The sequence below is a fragment of the Stegostoma tigrinum genome, chromosome 6 (assembly GCF_030684315.1).
Source record: "Stegostoma tigrinum isolate sSteTig4 chromosome 6, sSteTig4.hap1, whole genome shotgun sequence".
NCBI lineage: Eukaryota > Metazoa > Chordata > Chondrichthyes > Orectolobiformes > Stegostomatidae > Stegostoma > Stegostoma tigrinum.
The window spans coordinates 76,056,633-76,071,539 of record NC_081359.1 but is presented as its reverse complement, the minus strand read 5'-3'; the positions used below and the strand labels follow the sequence as shown (position 1 = coordinate 76,071,539).

The 14,907-nt window shown below is 39.0% G+C and overlaps 1 protein-coding gene across 6 annotated transcripts in view; it reads right to left on the bottom strand.

Moving 5' to 3' along the window:
- Window positions 1–14,907, bottom strand: part of LOC125453102 (anoctamin-7-like) — a 65,870-nt gene that overhangs the window by 24,972 nt on the left and 25,991 nt on the right. For 5 of the 6 annotated variants that reach the window (XM_048532204.2, XM_048532205.2, XM_048532207.2 and 2 more), the window contains exons 9-12: window positions 14,397–14,518; window positions 12,736–12,783; window positions 2,699–2,788; window positions 1,609–1,761 (exon numbers count right to left, since the gene is read on the bottom strand). In XM_048532204.2, the coding sequence (XP_048388161.1) occupies window positions 1,609–1,761; window positions 2,699–2,788; window positions 12,736–12,783; window positions 14,397–14,518 (413 nt within the window). The remainder of the gene's footprint in view (window positions 1–1,608; window positions 1,762–2,698; window positions 2,789–12,735; window positions 12,784–14,396; window positions 14,519–14,907) is intronic. The other variant, XM_059646676.1, reaches the window with a different exon arrangement.

Below are 14,907 nucleotides of genomic sequence, written 5' to 3'. Positions count from 1 at the left end.
TGGATGTCAGTCTGACTGGAACCAAGTGACGTTTCACACGACCAATTAAGATTGCTGTCCATCAAATGGTTAAGGGTTTTTTTTAGGAAAAAAGGACCATTTTCTATTTGCAGAAAATAACCAAAATATGTGCACATTTATTCCCAAATGCAATAATATATTGCCCTGCAATCTAGACAAGTTGCACAACATGGACCATATATGGCAGAAAGTGACTAAATATGAATAAACGCTGTCTCTCATGCATTTAATGACCAAATCCATTAAGTATAGTAGATGGACTAAAGGAGAAAAAAAAGGGTTGCTGCTGATATTACACACTGTAAAACTAGCACTACTTGGGTGCAGAAAGATATGCTTTGTCAACACTGAACCACATGGATAGGCCCCAGTTTCACTTCATTAGAGCTTCTTCTTAAACCACTGTCCATAAAAATTACAAAATGAGACTCTGCAGTTTACCTTGTTTCCATCAACCAATCCAGACTCTTAATGTTTCTCCAAACCCCACCACTGCCCTAACAGAGTCATGAACACACATCCAACTCCTGTTTTTTTTGCTCCCTTACCCAATGTTGTTTCACTTTACCCACAAATTTCACCTCCAGCTCCCTTGATCCTATTTCAATGAAATTGCAAACCAGTCAACTTCTGTTCCTGAGTCACTACATCAGCCAATATCATAAGTACACACCCACTTCCTCACCTACTAACCAGCTCCAAAGCTCTTTGCATCAACACCCTCCTTAAAAGCCCTTCTTCAAAACCTTCTGTACTTGCAAACCAATCTTTAAACACCTTCTCTTCAGGAGTCCTAGAAATCAAGGTTTTCTTGCATACCCATGCTCCCCTTTCTCAAATGAGTCCAACCACATAGGTTTCCAGCACAAGAGAACAGCCCTTATGGTCCCAAAGTGCAGGTCACATAGTGGTAGTAAATCTACTCTTCCTCAATACATCTGTAGTATGTTATAGATGCTCACACCACCTTTCACCACTGCATCTGTGTGCCTGGTTCCAATTCTCTATCCAATTGTAGTCATGTGATCACTTGCAATGGTTTTTCCTCTCACTGCTAATGACTTAATCTTTGGTATTTCTAAGCATCTTTCCTTGACCCCTCTCTTATTTATATACTGTCCTGAACAATGCCATTCAAGCTACACAGTCTGATATCAATGTGCCTATTAGCCACAAAGCATAATTTATAGGTTGTGTTACATAATAAATTTGTTAAAATGAACAAAATGTGTGTAAATTCTAATTGCGTTCAATTGAAAATTTCTCTGCTCAGGTAAGCAGACTTTGTCCATCTGTAGCAATCACTTCTGGCACCAGAGGGAATTAAAAATCCCAAGAGGATGTGGTCTTAGAGCATATTAAGTGACAAACATATTTATGTATCCATGCATTGCAACAAAAGCTTGAACTAGAAGTATACAGCTAAATATTTACCATAAGTTGAGCTTTGGGAGTTAGGAGCCCTAATGATATAGATAACAGTTACAGAGGTTACAATACACCTCAAAAGATTGTGTTACCTCATGACTTAGTCAGTCAAAAAAGCGTGGACTGAAACCAGGAATCACCACAAACATAAGCACTTACCTTCCCTGTGATTATAATAGACACTACGTTGAGGAGTGAGGCACCAACTGTGGTCAATAGAAAACTCTCCAAAGAGCTGGAAGTTGTTATTGTAAGCCTTGCCCATGTTTTGTATATAACCACTGCAATAAGACTGGCAAATACCCAGCAAACCTGTATCAATACAAAGCAGTGATTAGAGGTGTAGAATTAAACTGGTCAGTGATCTTACTTGTTTTTAATGATACGCTGCAGAACAAGTCATGAAACATGTTTACCAAACTGCAACATGGCCCTTGGAAATGCACGCTTTTAGGAAAAATTAAAGTCTACTGGCAGGTTCAAACCCAATCACATTGTGTACCTTGCCCAGACTAGGAGACCAAATAGTTAACAGTTTCAATCAGAAAACATGTGGTAAAAATATACTCTTCTGCAGATCAAGTATTAAACAAAAAAAACTAGTGGCAGGGATAGTCTGGCAATATCCATCTCAAGATTAATGTGCACCTGCAACATTTTGATTTCCTCAACCAACATCTGCTGTCATTGCCAAAAATATATAGTTGGGCCATACGAGACCAGTAAGCACAGAGCCAACATGATCTCAGGCCCAAAGTTCTTAAAGATTGTTGATAATGAACATTCATGAGCTGCCTTCCACCACATGAACCCACTGGGAGAAAAATAAAACATTTTATAGACGCATGCAACGGAGGGATTATTTAACATGGGCACTGTAGGCTTTTGAGGAGTTTAGTTTCTGGGGAAGTATGGAAGCTAGGAAAAACCTGCAGGTTTGAAACATGTATGGCTAAGTAGGGGTGTAGGTGGTATGTATGTGTTTACCTGTGTGTGGCGAGTGGGGCAAGTGACTGAGAGAAGCACATCCTTGTTGCTCCAAGAATGTCAAATGCTTATATCCACACAGACTACTGCAAACCAGTATAATAAAAATGCTGAATACATTCCCGTTGCGGTTTTAGGAGATCTCTTTTCAGAGAAGTGGCAGAGTGTAGAGACCAGAATTAGTTTCACAGGGAAGTGATGTTAAAGAGAGAGAGAGGGACACACACACACACACACACACACACACACATGCAGTACTTACCATCAGAATTCCCACTAAAAATGAAAATAACATTTTTGTGCGTCGCAGAGTACCTGGGTAGTAAGGCTCAAATTCACTTGTTACTGGATCCTACAAAATGAATGAACATTTAAATATAAAAAACCTCAGACAAATGTTCATTTAACTGCTTTATCTTCCTATGGTCTTAATATCTAATTTCCATAATTTAACCCATGCAGTTATTTTGCAGTTTTGCACAAGCAGAAAAACATGGACCCAACATCTACCCGCATTTCACATGCAAATTCAGGTTGGAGACCAACTGTTTTCTAAAAACAAACAAAGACAACACAAACCAGAATTGCAATCAATATCCAAATTATCTTTCACAAAAGAATTATCCAACCTTAAAATATATTTAAACAGTTTGCCAAAATAATTATTCTTCAGAGAAAAAAGTGAAACAAGATAAAATTTACCAATACACAGAATCTTAACTTCATTTGGTCAGGAAAGCCAATAACATCTATTCAAAACAACACAAAGTGGGCATTCAGCCCATCAAGTCCATGCCAGCTATCTGTTTTGTTTGGGATTTTCCTACAGTCCCATTTGTTTGATATATCCCATTAACTGTGCATTTAATGTCCCTCAAGCGTCTCATCATTTTACTGCCAAAAATAAAAAACCTTTCAGCCAATACCAGATCATGGCCACCCAGTGCAAAAACGGTCCTTATTGCACCCCCACCATTTCCATCTCTTCCCCCAAAGCCCTGGTCTCCATACCAGTTATGTTTTTCTTGTTTACTTTACCTAAACTTGTAATCTTGCACACCTTCAAAAATCTTCCCTCTGTTGCCTCAGCTCCAGTGAGAACATAAGTGTCCCACCTAAACATGTAGCTAGAACTCCTGCTCTCTCGAACAACAGGGTGGTAAATCGGCTGCACACCATCTGAAGAACCCACACATCCTTTCTAAAGTGTGATGGATGCAGGATGCAGTACTGTATCTATGAACTAAATAGAACTTTACATTAAAAAAGTTAAAAAAAAAACCACAAAACAAAACATCCCTGCTTTTATATTCAAATATACTTCTATGCAACGGGATGCACGGTGGCTCAGTGGTTAGCACTGTTGCCTCACAGCACCAGGGACTCCTGTTCAGTTCCATTCTCGAGCAACTGTCTGTGTTGAGTTGGTACATTATCCCTGTGCCTACATAGGTTTCTCCCAGGTGCTCAGATTTCCTCCCACAATCCAAAATTGTACAGGCTAGATGGATTAACCATGAGAAATACAGGGTTACAGGGATGGGTTTAGGTGAGATGCTGAGGGTCTGTGGACCCAGTGGACTGAATAGCCTACTTCCACACTAAGGATTCTATGAATACTTATGAAACACAAGTTTGCATATGCTTTGCAAACTACTTTCAATAAGCCTATCAATCTTCAAGAATCTGTGCACGCAAACCACCTAGGTCCTTATGTTCTGCTAGAAGTACATCATTAACTCTTTGCTTCTGGATGAGAGTGCGCTCGCTGAGCTGGAAGGCTAGTTTTCAGACGTTTTGTCACCATTCTAGGTAACATCAGTGAGCCTCCGATGAAGCGCTGGTGTTATGTCCCACTTTCTATTTATCTGTTTGTTTCCTTGGGTTGGTGATGTCATTTCCTGCATTGGTGATGTCATTTCCTGTTTTTTCTCAGAGGATGGTACATTGGCTCCAAATCAATGTGTTTGTTGATGGAGTTCCGGTTGGAATGCCATGCCTCTAGAAATTCTCGTGCGTCTCTGTTTGGCTTGTCTTAGGATGGATGTGTTGTCCCAATCAAAGTGGTTGATTCAGCGAGCAAACTCACATCCAGAACCTAAACCTGAGCTACAAATCTTAAAACTCCTTACTGCTTGTTTCGATCACTTCCGCCATCTTACCGTTCTCTGGACAGGCAGTTGCCGGATTGATTTTGTCTCATCTGTTCACCCACCGTCCTGATGTGGTTGATTTGCATCATCCTCCCTACCTGCCACAACCACAATTTTATCAAACTGAGATATTACATGGCATTCCAATACACAAAGTATCAAAAACCAACTATTTTCATTTTTAAACTCCAAGCTGGTCAGTGTGCCACTATTTGGTTTTAAAACCAGTCTTTTACAGGATACTTTGCCAAATGTTTCTCTAAAAGCCATTAGAGACAACATCCATCACATTCCCTTCAACTTTGTGTTACTGCAAACCTCTAGATCGCTGCAATCCATGAGAACCTCCCCATACCTGGCCAAAATTATAGTAAATACTTCATTAATTTCTAGCTCATTAACATTAATAACCTGAATGCATGACAACTGGACCAGGGTGACTAATCCAATCAAAGCATAGTCAGCTTTTCAGTACATCCTGTCTGATCAATTTTCCTCATCTCTGCTTCCAAGATTTTGTCAGCATCCACTTGTTTAGTAACACTGAAGTATCAATTAAGTATTCTCACCTTACCTTCAAGTGCATCACTGATTCAACTTCATCTACTTTATAAACTATCTGCTCACTACTTACATGCTGGTAGAAGCTTCTAGATCCTTTTTACATTAGCTACCATTCCACTAAACTGTCATTTCTTGACTTCATCTTAATTGGCCAGACACAAGTTACAAAATTTTAAGACAAAATATGCCTTTTTTCTGATTTCATCACAGACTTTGGTTCCTCTACCTTTCACTCGAGTTAGAATACATCTAAAAGCGGACCAAAAATATCTCCCAAGATCACCATTGACTAGAAAACCTGCAATTGAACAATCTTTGGTTCAACTTGACCTTGGGGAAATGGCCTCGTCCTTTTCAATGTATCCATCTTCCAATTCAGAAGTTTTAGATTGCTCATCTAAACGTAACCACTAATAACCAAATATTCCCCTACAGGTACTTTGCCCACACATTCTCTAGCACACAAATCCAGCAATAAATTTCCTTCCTGGTTGACCTAGGATACTGATTAATTAAGAAAAAAAGAGGTGTTTTGAAAACATTTCAATTCTTCACTTTCATTCTCTACACAGTATCAATTGGGATGCAGTGAAATGCCCTCATCTCCTGCATATTTACACTAGAACAGTTCAACAGGACCCATTTTCAATGTAAACTTTTTTTAAAAATGTGTGACAATGTTTAAAAACATCCAACAAATACAGTTTGCAATTTTTTTCCCACTGTTCTAAAGGTGGGAGTAGATTTCTAGCTTTGGTTGTGGACATTGGGGTTCGTTGGCTCGCCAAGCTGGTTCATTGTTCTGCAGACATTTCATTTCTATACTTGGTAACATCAGTGCAGCCTCTGATGAAGTGCTGTTGTGTTTTCCCACCTGTCATTTAAACTTTGGTGTCTGTTGAGCTGAATAACCTCACTTCTGGTTTTCCTTCGCAGTGGTGTATATATAGGGTCTAGCTCTGGTGTGTTTGTTGATGACCTTCTTAGCTGAGAACCAAGCTTCTTAGGAATTCTCATGCTTGTCTCTGCTTGGCCTGTACCTGGATCCTGCCGTTGTCCCAATCGACCTGATAATTTTCCTTACTTGTGTGGATGGAGGTCAGCAAATGCTGGTTGGTGTCTTTTTGCTGCTAGTTGGAATGTTAGTGTACTCTTGTGGCTAACTTTCTTCCTGTCTGTCCAATGTAATATTTGTCACAGTCTTTGCAAGGAATCTTATATATTACGTTGGTCCTGTCCATAATGACTAACGGGTTTTTGGGTCAGGTTAGCAGTTAGCATAGGGTTGATGCGGGTCTGTGTGCTACTCTGATGGTCAAAAGGAGTGTTGTTAGTTCAGATGCTGTTCTTGACATATGGTAGTGAGAGGAGTGTGTGCTGGAGCATGCAGTATCTTTCTGTTAGTGTAATAGGCATCATCTGACCCAGTTGTTCAGGTATCCACTGTCTTTGACTATTTGAAAGAGGTACTCCTCTTTTTGACGTAGTCCTGGCTTGCTGCAGTGTGTTGTTGCCTTTTTTAAAATGGATCAAAACTAGAGGAAACACATCAACTAACAAACAACACACTCACCAGGATCGAATTCACCAGGGAAAGGATGAAAAGAATGAACAGCTCCCATTCCTGGATGTCATGGTAGAACGCAGGATCAATGGGGAATTTTTGACAAAAGTACACAGGAAAGCCACACAAACTGACTGAATTTCAACAGCAACCACCCTAAACTCACACAAAGCGTGTGAAAAACTCTGAATGGACAACACACTACAGCAACCCAGAACTAAGCCAAGAACAACAGTACCTCTTCCAAGTATTCAAATACAATGAACAACTGGGTCAGACGATGCCTATTTCATAAAACAGGAAAATGCTGCATGCCCCAATACACTCAACATACTACCATACATCAAGAACACATCTGAACATCAGAGTAGCACACAAATACACACCAACCCCACGCCAACTGCTCAGCCAAATCAAACACCTGTTACCCACTAATGGACAGAACCAATGTATATACAAGATCTTGCAAATACTGCAGACAGGAAGAATAATTTAGCTGCAACAGTACATGAACATCAAGAAAAAAAGACACTACAATACATACTCATCTCTATGCACATGGATAAGGAAAACCACCAGTTCGATTGGGACAACACCAGGATCTTGGCCCAGTCCAAACAGAGATGAGCATGGGAATTCCTAGAAACCTGGTTCTCCACCAAGGCGGCCATCAAACAAAGCTAGACCCTATATATACACTCCACTACAAAAGGAAGACCGAAATGAGGTAATCCAGCTCAATGGACAACAGAGTTTAAATAACAGTTGAAAAAACACAACAGCACTTCATCGGAGGCTACACTGATGTTACCCATCAGGGTAATGAAACATCTGCAGAGGAATGAATTAGCTTGGCAAGCCAACCAATAAAAAACTTTCTTCACTGCTCCCTATTTATTACAATGGTATTAGATGTCATTCAAATGTGACATGTTCCAAAAAAGATCACCTCCAAAATTTACTACCTCGATAGCAGGCAGAAACAGCAAACATTGCACACTTATCAGCAATAATTATTACTACATACATGGACTACACATGTGGCACTAGTGTAAAACTAACAAGCCTCAAGCAACTATAACAGTTACAGACTCTAGCAAAGCATGGGCCGAATTGACAATTTAAGCAATTAAAAAGTTTATAGGGCAAAAAATGTCGTATCAAGTGCAAATGATGGTTTGTATACTGCAATATCCAGGGAAAAAGCAGCCAATTGTAAAGTCAGAACCAACTAGTACAGGGAGATAGATAATGCATTGAATTAAGCAATTTGGGGTGGGGAGAAGAGGAATGGGAGGAAAGTCTGCAGTGATTTCCCTCAAGCAATTAAGCAAAGAGGACAATTATACAGATTTTCCTCTGATGTGCTGAAGAATAGACCTTTTCTTCCTATGTGCATCTAGTGCACAAAAAGGGATGGGATGGGATCACACTCTGGATCAGGACCAATAAAGAACAAAATAAATCCAATCCACAATATGATGCATTCGTTACTGGGGAAAGTTCAAAAAGACTGCAGCAATCCAAGTATTCATTGTGTCAGCCCAAAAACGAGACTCCTTTTGGTCAACAGTTGAGGCCAGCAATTTCGTAAAAAACTCCAAGTCACTCTACAAACATCGATAGTAACACCTTTGAAGCCTAGAATCGCTATCAGGCAGAAGAGAACAAGAACAGGAGATGCACGGTAATGTTATCTTCAAGTCTCCCTTCAAGTCATACACGTGATTTGGATAAAAAAAAGCGATTCCTTCACAGCTGCCAAGTCAAAATACCAAGCACTTCCTAACTCGCAGTACAGAGCATTGCAGAACATAAAGGTCTGCAGCAGTCTAAGAACATAGTTCATTACTACCTTCAAGTACTGATTCAGCCCAGCAAAATGCATATCCCATCTTATAAACAGAGGTCCAGAGGTGATAATTTGGTGTTGTTTGTGGGAGGTGGTGGTAGCCAGTCATGCAAGATTGACAATGAATTCTAATGAGAAAATGGAAGGATTCTGAAACAACAAAACGGTTGACAGCCAATTCATTGGTAGTAGAACCAGGAGTTAGCCAAAACCAAAAAGCCAAGCCAAAAGCACAAAGCAAACTATATAAACTCCCAGAAATATTTCCCCATGGTGTTTAGGTTTTCTTCAGATAGCAATAGAAAGTGGACATCACCTTCAGCGACAAAAGTCTGCTTTTTTCCAGACCAACACAAATAGACTTTCACCTTCATAAACATTCAACACACTTTCTGCACAGCAGCAGAAAGAAATTGGTACCACCAGGTAAAGGAACACTGAGCAATAGCTTTGCTGGTTTATTAAATCAGACTCTGATTTGGAAACAAAAAGTCTTCAAGTCAAGATAACAATTTCAACAGACCAGGATAATTACCAGGTGGTGAAGCATTCTTGCATCTGAAGCAATTAAATTCTAATAACATATCAAAGTTACAAATGAACAACGTGTTCCTACAGCAACTGCAAGTTGCAATTGTTTTATGTTGTCCTTGTGATAGCAACGTTAAAATAGGAACTGTACTCCAGGATAATGACATTTTGAAAAATGATAAACAACAGCACCAAAATGGAAGTTAGTTACACGGACAGTCACTTTAAAATCTTGGGCACAGACAAGCCAATGGTGTTTTAATGTCTGATTTAAATGCTTAAAAAAAAACTAAAGACATAGCAGATTAAAATTCAACCAGAAACCAAACAGGGTCACTAAAGTTTTAGTGAGATTTTCCTCAGGCAGTCATCCCAAACTTGCCTCAGTAAGTAACTATGGCACCCCACTTGTCTGACATTAGCCAGATTCTCCCACTTGCCAATAGACAGAAATAGTTGCCATTGCTGGGACATACCGGTATTCTTAGCTAATATCCAAATAGCCCATATCTAAAGAGGCAGCCAGTCTGGAGCTGTCCTTCAAGGCTCATAACCAATGTCTGGGGCCAGTGTAAAAAGGGGCAATTGGTTTCCTTTGAGTAATGTTGATGATATTTCCCCAAGATGTTGCACTAAAATCTCTGGCCCTACATTCAACATTTGAAATAAATATATACTTCATTAATTCTGGCTTGGTATTTCCTTTTTTAAGAAAGGAAAGGAGGATCAGCATTGTCTAAAGCTACGCTAAAAACCCTCACTGTCAACGACCAGTCTTACTTTCAAGTGTCAATAAGCAAACTGCACCATTAACAGTTCTCTGGATAACAGTGGATAATCAAGCCTCATTTAGTCTGCCAGATCGCCACAACTGGACTGTTAAAAAAACTTAGATCAAACCGGTCATCCGGAAAGGCTCGAATGATGCTATATTTAACTACAAAAAAGGTAAATAAAATATATATTATGTATATACATTACTCATAACTGGTTGATCAGCTGGTAAGAGCAGTCACTTCAGCACACTGTACCATCTCACCAAAGTTCATCTTCTGGAAGTGGTGCTGAAGTGTGATCCACCTGTTAAAATTGGTTGCAGATTTCATGGGACCCTTTTTGGAAGAACAGAAACAAGTTCCTAATGGCCAAAGCAAAATATATCCCTCTAATCAATATCTGCCCCTCAACCAATACCAATTCAGATCAGATCAATGAGACTGCACATCACACACTTAGGTTACATGTTCAAATTTTGGCCAAAAGTTTAATGATGTTCTGAAGGCACAAATAATGCTACAGTATATTGATGCGAATTTTGGTTACTACACTGAGAAATACGAATAAGTTCTCAAGAGATAGGCAGCATACACCAAAAGATACACAGTCCTGAAGAAGGGTATTACCCGAAATGTTGACTGCTCCTTTGCTCCAGATGCTGCCTGGCCTGCTGTTTTCTTCCAGCCTCCTGCTTGCCCACACCAAGGTTTCCCTTATACCTAGGGAGCAATACAAACTGAACCCTGATATACAAGGGAATGCTGTCATCTGGTCTCCAGGCAAGTCTTAGTAGCTACAATTCCCAAAAATTATTTCTCCAAGTTCTGAAGAAGGCCCTGATGAAATATAGGATGAATTTCTTTCACTAGGTGTTTCCTACCGGGTCCGGATATCCAACATTTCCTGTATTTATTGCAGATTTCCAGTATCTACATCATTCCAATTTTAGATCAAGATGTTCAGTTTACTCAGTAACTGATAAAACCTCTCAGGCTCCTCAGATTAGACTGTCCATGTAATGATTATTTACTCCCCTTTAGTCACATTGCATACAATGTCTTAATCCCAAGTCCAGAAATGTTTCTCTGGATAGTAATAACTGTTACATTAAATAAGGCAGTTGTCATTCAACTTTGATATTGTAATTCAACACAACAGCTTTTTTACAGGCAAACATGTGCCACTGACAAATCCCACTTTTGGAAAAGCATGCAAGTGCTCAGACAGTGGAAGGTCAGATATTTGAACAATTATAGATGCTAAAATTGATCTCGCCTCGATTTTTGGTGGTTAGCATATTATAGTGAGGTTTGTAATGTAAATAGGTAACTAGAACTTCTGGGTTAAAATCACATTGCATCACCTGATGGCCAAGGACAGGTATGTCTGTGATCTGCCAAACAGACTGGCAACTTGAATATTTAAAGCATTGCATTGATGGTAGGCTTCTGCTAGTCAATTCCTTTGAGGATGAATTGACAGAATGCCTAGCATGGGTCACATTAACAGCAACAGTGCAGGTTTCAATCCATATTCCAGCTTGGATGGATTCAGAACCCAGCCCTCTAAACTGGAGTTGGAGTGTGAAACACTGGTAGACTGGACCCGACTAATGGGCAGAAAACAGAAAATTCAGGTTGGCATCATATTTTGAAAATCCATATATAATTTTGACTACATTCATGAATGTTTATCTTCTAGATATTTCCTAACGCGTCTATGTATTGGAATAGATGAGCTTGCACCAGGCTCATCATTCTTTAATTCGGGTTCTCACAAAAACACAGGTATTGACTGACTTTGAAAAGTGACTTTAATAAATCAGTTTTAAACTAGAGCAATTCCACTGTGCAGTTATTTTTGCTTTCTCCCCCAACAAATCTTTGTTATAATTTGATACTTTATTTTTCATTGAGTCAAGATACCCTCTCATTTTACATAGGTGGTTGTGTTTAGTGTCAGAGTGCTTGCTGATCTTGGACTAAAAGTGGTCTTCCTTCCTCCTCAAAGATGTAAAGCTGGCAGTAATGCAACCAAACCAGAAAGATAATTTTGAGTTGCAATCTGTTCCAATTGTTACCACCTTGTGACTTCAGACATCAGCTCAAGCTGTACCAAAAAACCCCACAATGCTGCACTTAGGCAATAACAAACATTTCTCACTGACAAGCTCAATACCAAAAGTGGAATAAATTCCCAGGTGAATAGGCCAACATGATGCATTTGGAACAAGGAACAAAACAATTCTTCAGAAGTTTCCAGATACATTATTAGAGACCGTTCCTTACATACATCATTAAAAGAGAATGATTTAAGTTTAATCAAAAGAAAAGTTAAGCCAGTTACCACTGCCCATGGAGGCAAACATTGACCAGAGAACACAGCCTCTTCAGACATTTAAAAATAGAAAAAAAAAATTATTGTTGTTGCTTGGATGATCCTAAAAAAGGAGTCAGGTTAAATATGATATAAAATTTTGTTAAGTCTTACGATTACATCCTGACAATTTGCACTATGCTGTGCCTCTCATTATATCATTTTGGTTTTGAAGAAGATTTCACGACAAGCAAGCAAAAGCAGAGTTTTTTGCCCCAATTCTTTAAGTAAAAAGATCCCCCAAAATTCTTAAATGCTTCCACCAAGGAACTGGTTATATTTTCAGAATGTGAGTTGCAGATTTCATAAATCAGCCAAGTTAATGTCACTTTCAGTCGACAGCAGGAACAAGAAGATTGGCCAGATAATTGTGACCTTAGGATTTTAGGTGCTATTCAGAAGAGGATCTTCAAGTTAAAGAATCAGAAGAATTGCATACAAAATCTATCCTGTTGTCTACAGCTAAATGGTTTTGTACTCACTTTTGAATGTTCAAATATATTTAACATCTTTAGTAGCAAAACGTAAAGCTGAAATAAAACATTGTTCAGTTTTCTTTTTGAAAAGTCATATGTCTAGATCAAACATCTAAATAAAGTGACAGCAATTCCTCATGCAAAAGAAGTTTATGGTAACACATTCCAGTTTTCCGATCAATACAATGATTTGGAGAGAGTCAGACACTCAAGGGAGAAGTTACACATGTTAGCTAGACCTAATAGGATGACCAAGTTTCCTCTTCCTGGTCTGATGGAATCATCCATTTTAGAAAATCTCAGCAAATGGCAGTAAGTGCCTATCCCACATATTGATTTACACTCTTACCATTTTAAGCCAAGTGTGGCCAATATACAAGTTACCACAATTGAGGGTCCCTGCAGTGCAGTGTAGTCCCCCTTCCTCTGGGCCTGGAGGCCCAGGGTCAAGTTCCACCTGCTTCAGGGGTGCATGATTAGTATCTCAGAAGCAGATAGATTAGGACAAAAAAACTATTGCGACCTTAATCACACATTAGGTCTTGGTATCTCAAATTCATTTGAACTGATTTAGCAGGCTTGCTGTCATGGGTGTGAAGCACCAGCAGCCAACATTACAAGACTTCAAAGTGGCCTTCAGTGCCTTTTTATAAGGTTCCATCTGGCCACCTCTAGTGTAATGGCTAGACTGCAACTGAGTACAAAAGATTTTGAAGTTATAGAAAATCAGATACATGATTCTCTTCAGACCTACATAACAGGACCATGTTGATCACTGTCTCCACTGCAATGTTACTGCAGTGCTGTGGGAGATAAGTGCACACTTCTGCACTTATAGCTTAATGTGTGAAACCATTACATCATCTTTCCTTTCTGTTCACTTTTGTTGGATCAAATAATTAAGATACTACCAAAGCCAATTGCAAAATTCCCATCTTTTACTTCAATATTAAATATATGTTCAGCTAAACTTAAATGCCCAATTAAAACACGAGGTTCAATTTTTCAAACTTTTAATAGATGAATAGATCATATATTCAAGTCTTATCCTTGGTCAACCAAGGCACACTCTTGCAGAAGTTTAGCCTGTTAACAAATGCATTCCAATTACAGTTTTCCCAAATGTTGTAAATAGTAGAATTCTTTCAAAACGTAGACCAAAAATAGGTCCTCAGTTTTTAACCTAGGATGCACACCCTAGGACTGCGACAATTTTGCATAGAAGGCTCAGTGTGCCAATTTTGCACTCACGTAGGGACTCACATGGAACCATAGCTCAGATTAAGCAGTTGTTTAAATGAAAAAAGATTTTTTTTTATTTGGAGACTAAAAGAGCACATGTACCATGCAAGCTTAAATTAACACTTCTCATTACTATAAGTGATACAAATAAATATTGTGAAAGCAGTTACATGTTTTTAACGTGAGAGATTTCTCTGTCACTCACTCAATCTAGAAATACACATGATCCATCTTCTAACTAAATGGACCAGGATACTGACATCCAAACAAGTAGGCACTTCACATTAATTGATAAAATCAAATCTTTGCCCCAAAAAATTTGTGCTTTTCTATTTTTTTGTAAGACAGTCACAGAATTTAACATCTAGTAAACAACACCATGAATGACTAGGCAGTACAAGTCATAAAAGTAATTTAAAAAGTACCTTTTTAACATTTGTTCCATAAAACTCAGGTCTGGCTGGCTCATCATTTTCAAAGTTTTCAACATCCCATTCATAAACCAGTTTTGCATTAATCCTTTTCCACATTTCCAAAAAGACTGTTCCTGAAGGCAATAAACACTAATTCACTTAATTTATTGGTGAATGGCTAGGCTTTAAAATTACTGGGAACACAACTTCAGTTTTTGTTTCGTCAAGCTTTGAGAAGGTGACCAAACAGGTAGATGAGAGTAAACCGGTTGATGTGGTGTATATGGATTTCAGCAAGGCGTTTGATAAGGTTCCCCACAATAGGCTATTGTACAAAACGCGGAGGAATGGGATTGTGGGAGATACAGCAGATTGGATCGGAAATTGGCTTGCTGAAAGAAGACAGAGGGTGGTAGTTGATGGGAAATGTTTATCCTGGAGACCAGTTACCAGTGGTGTACTGCAAGGGTCGGTGTTGGGTCCACTGCTGTTTGTCATTTTTATAAATGACCTGGATGAAGGC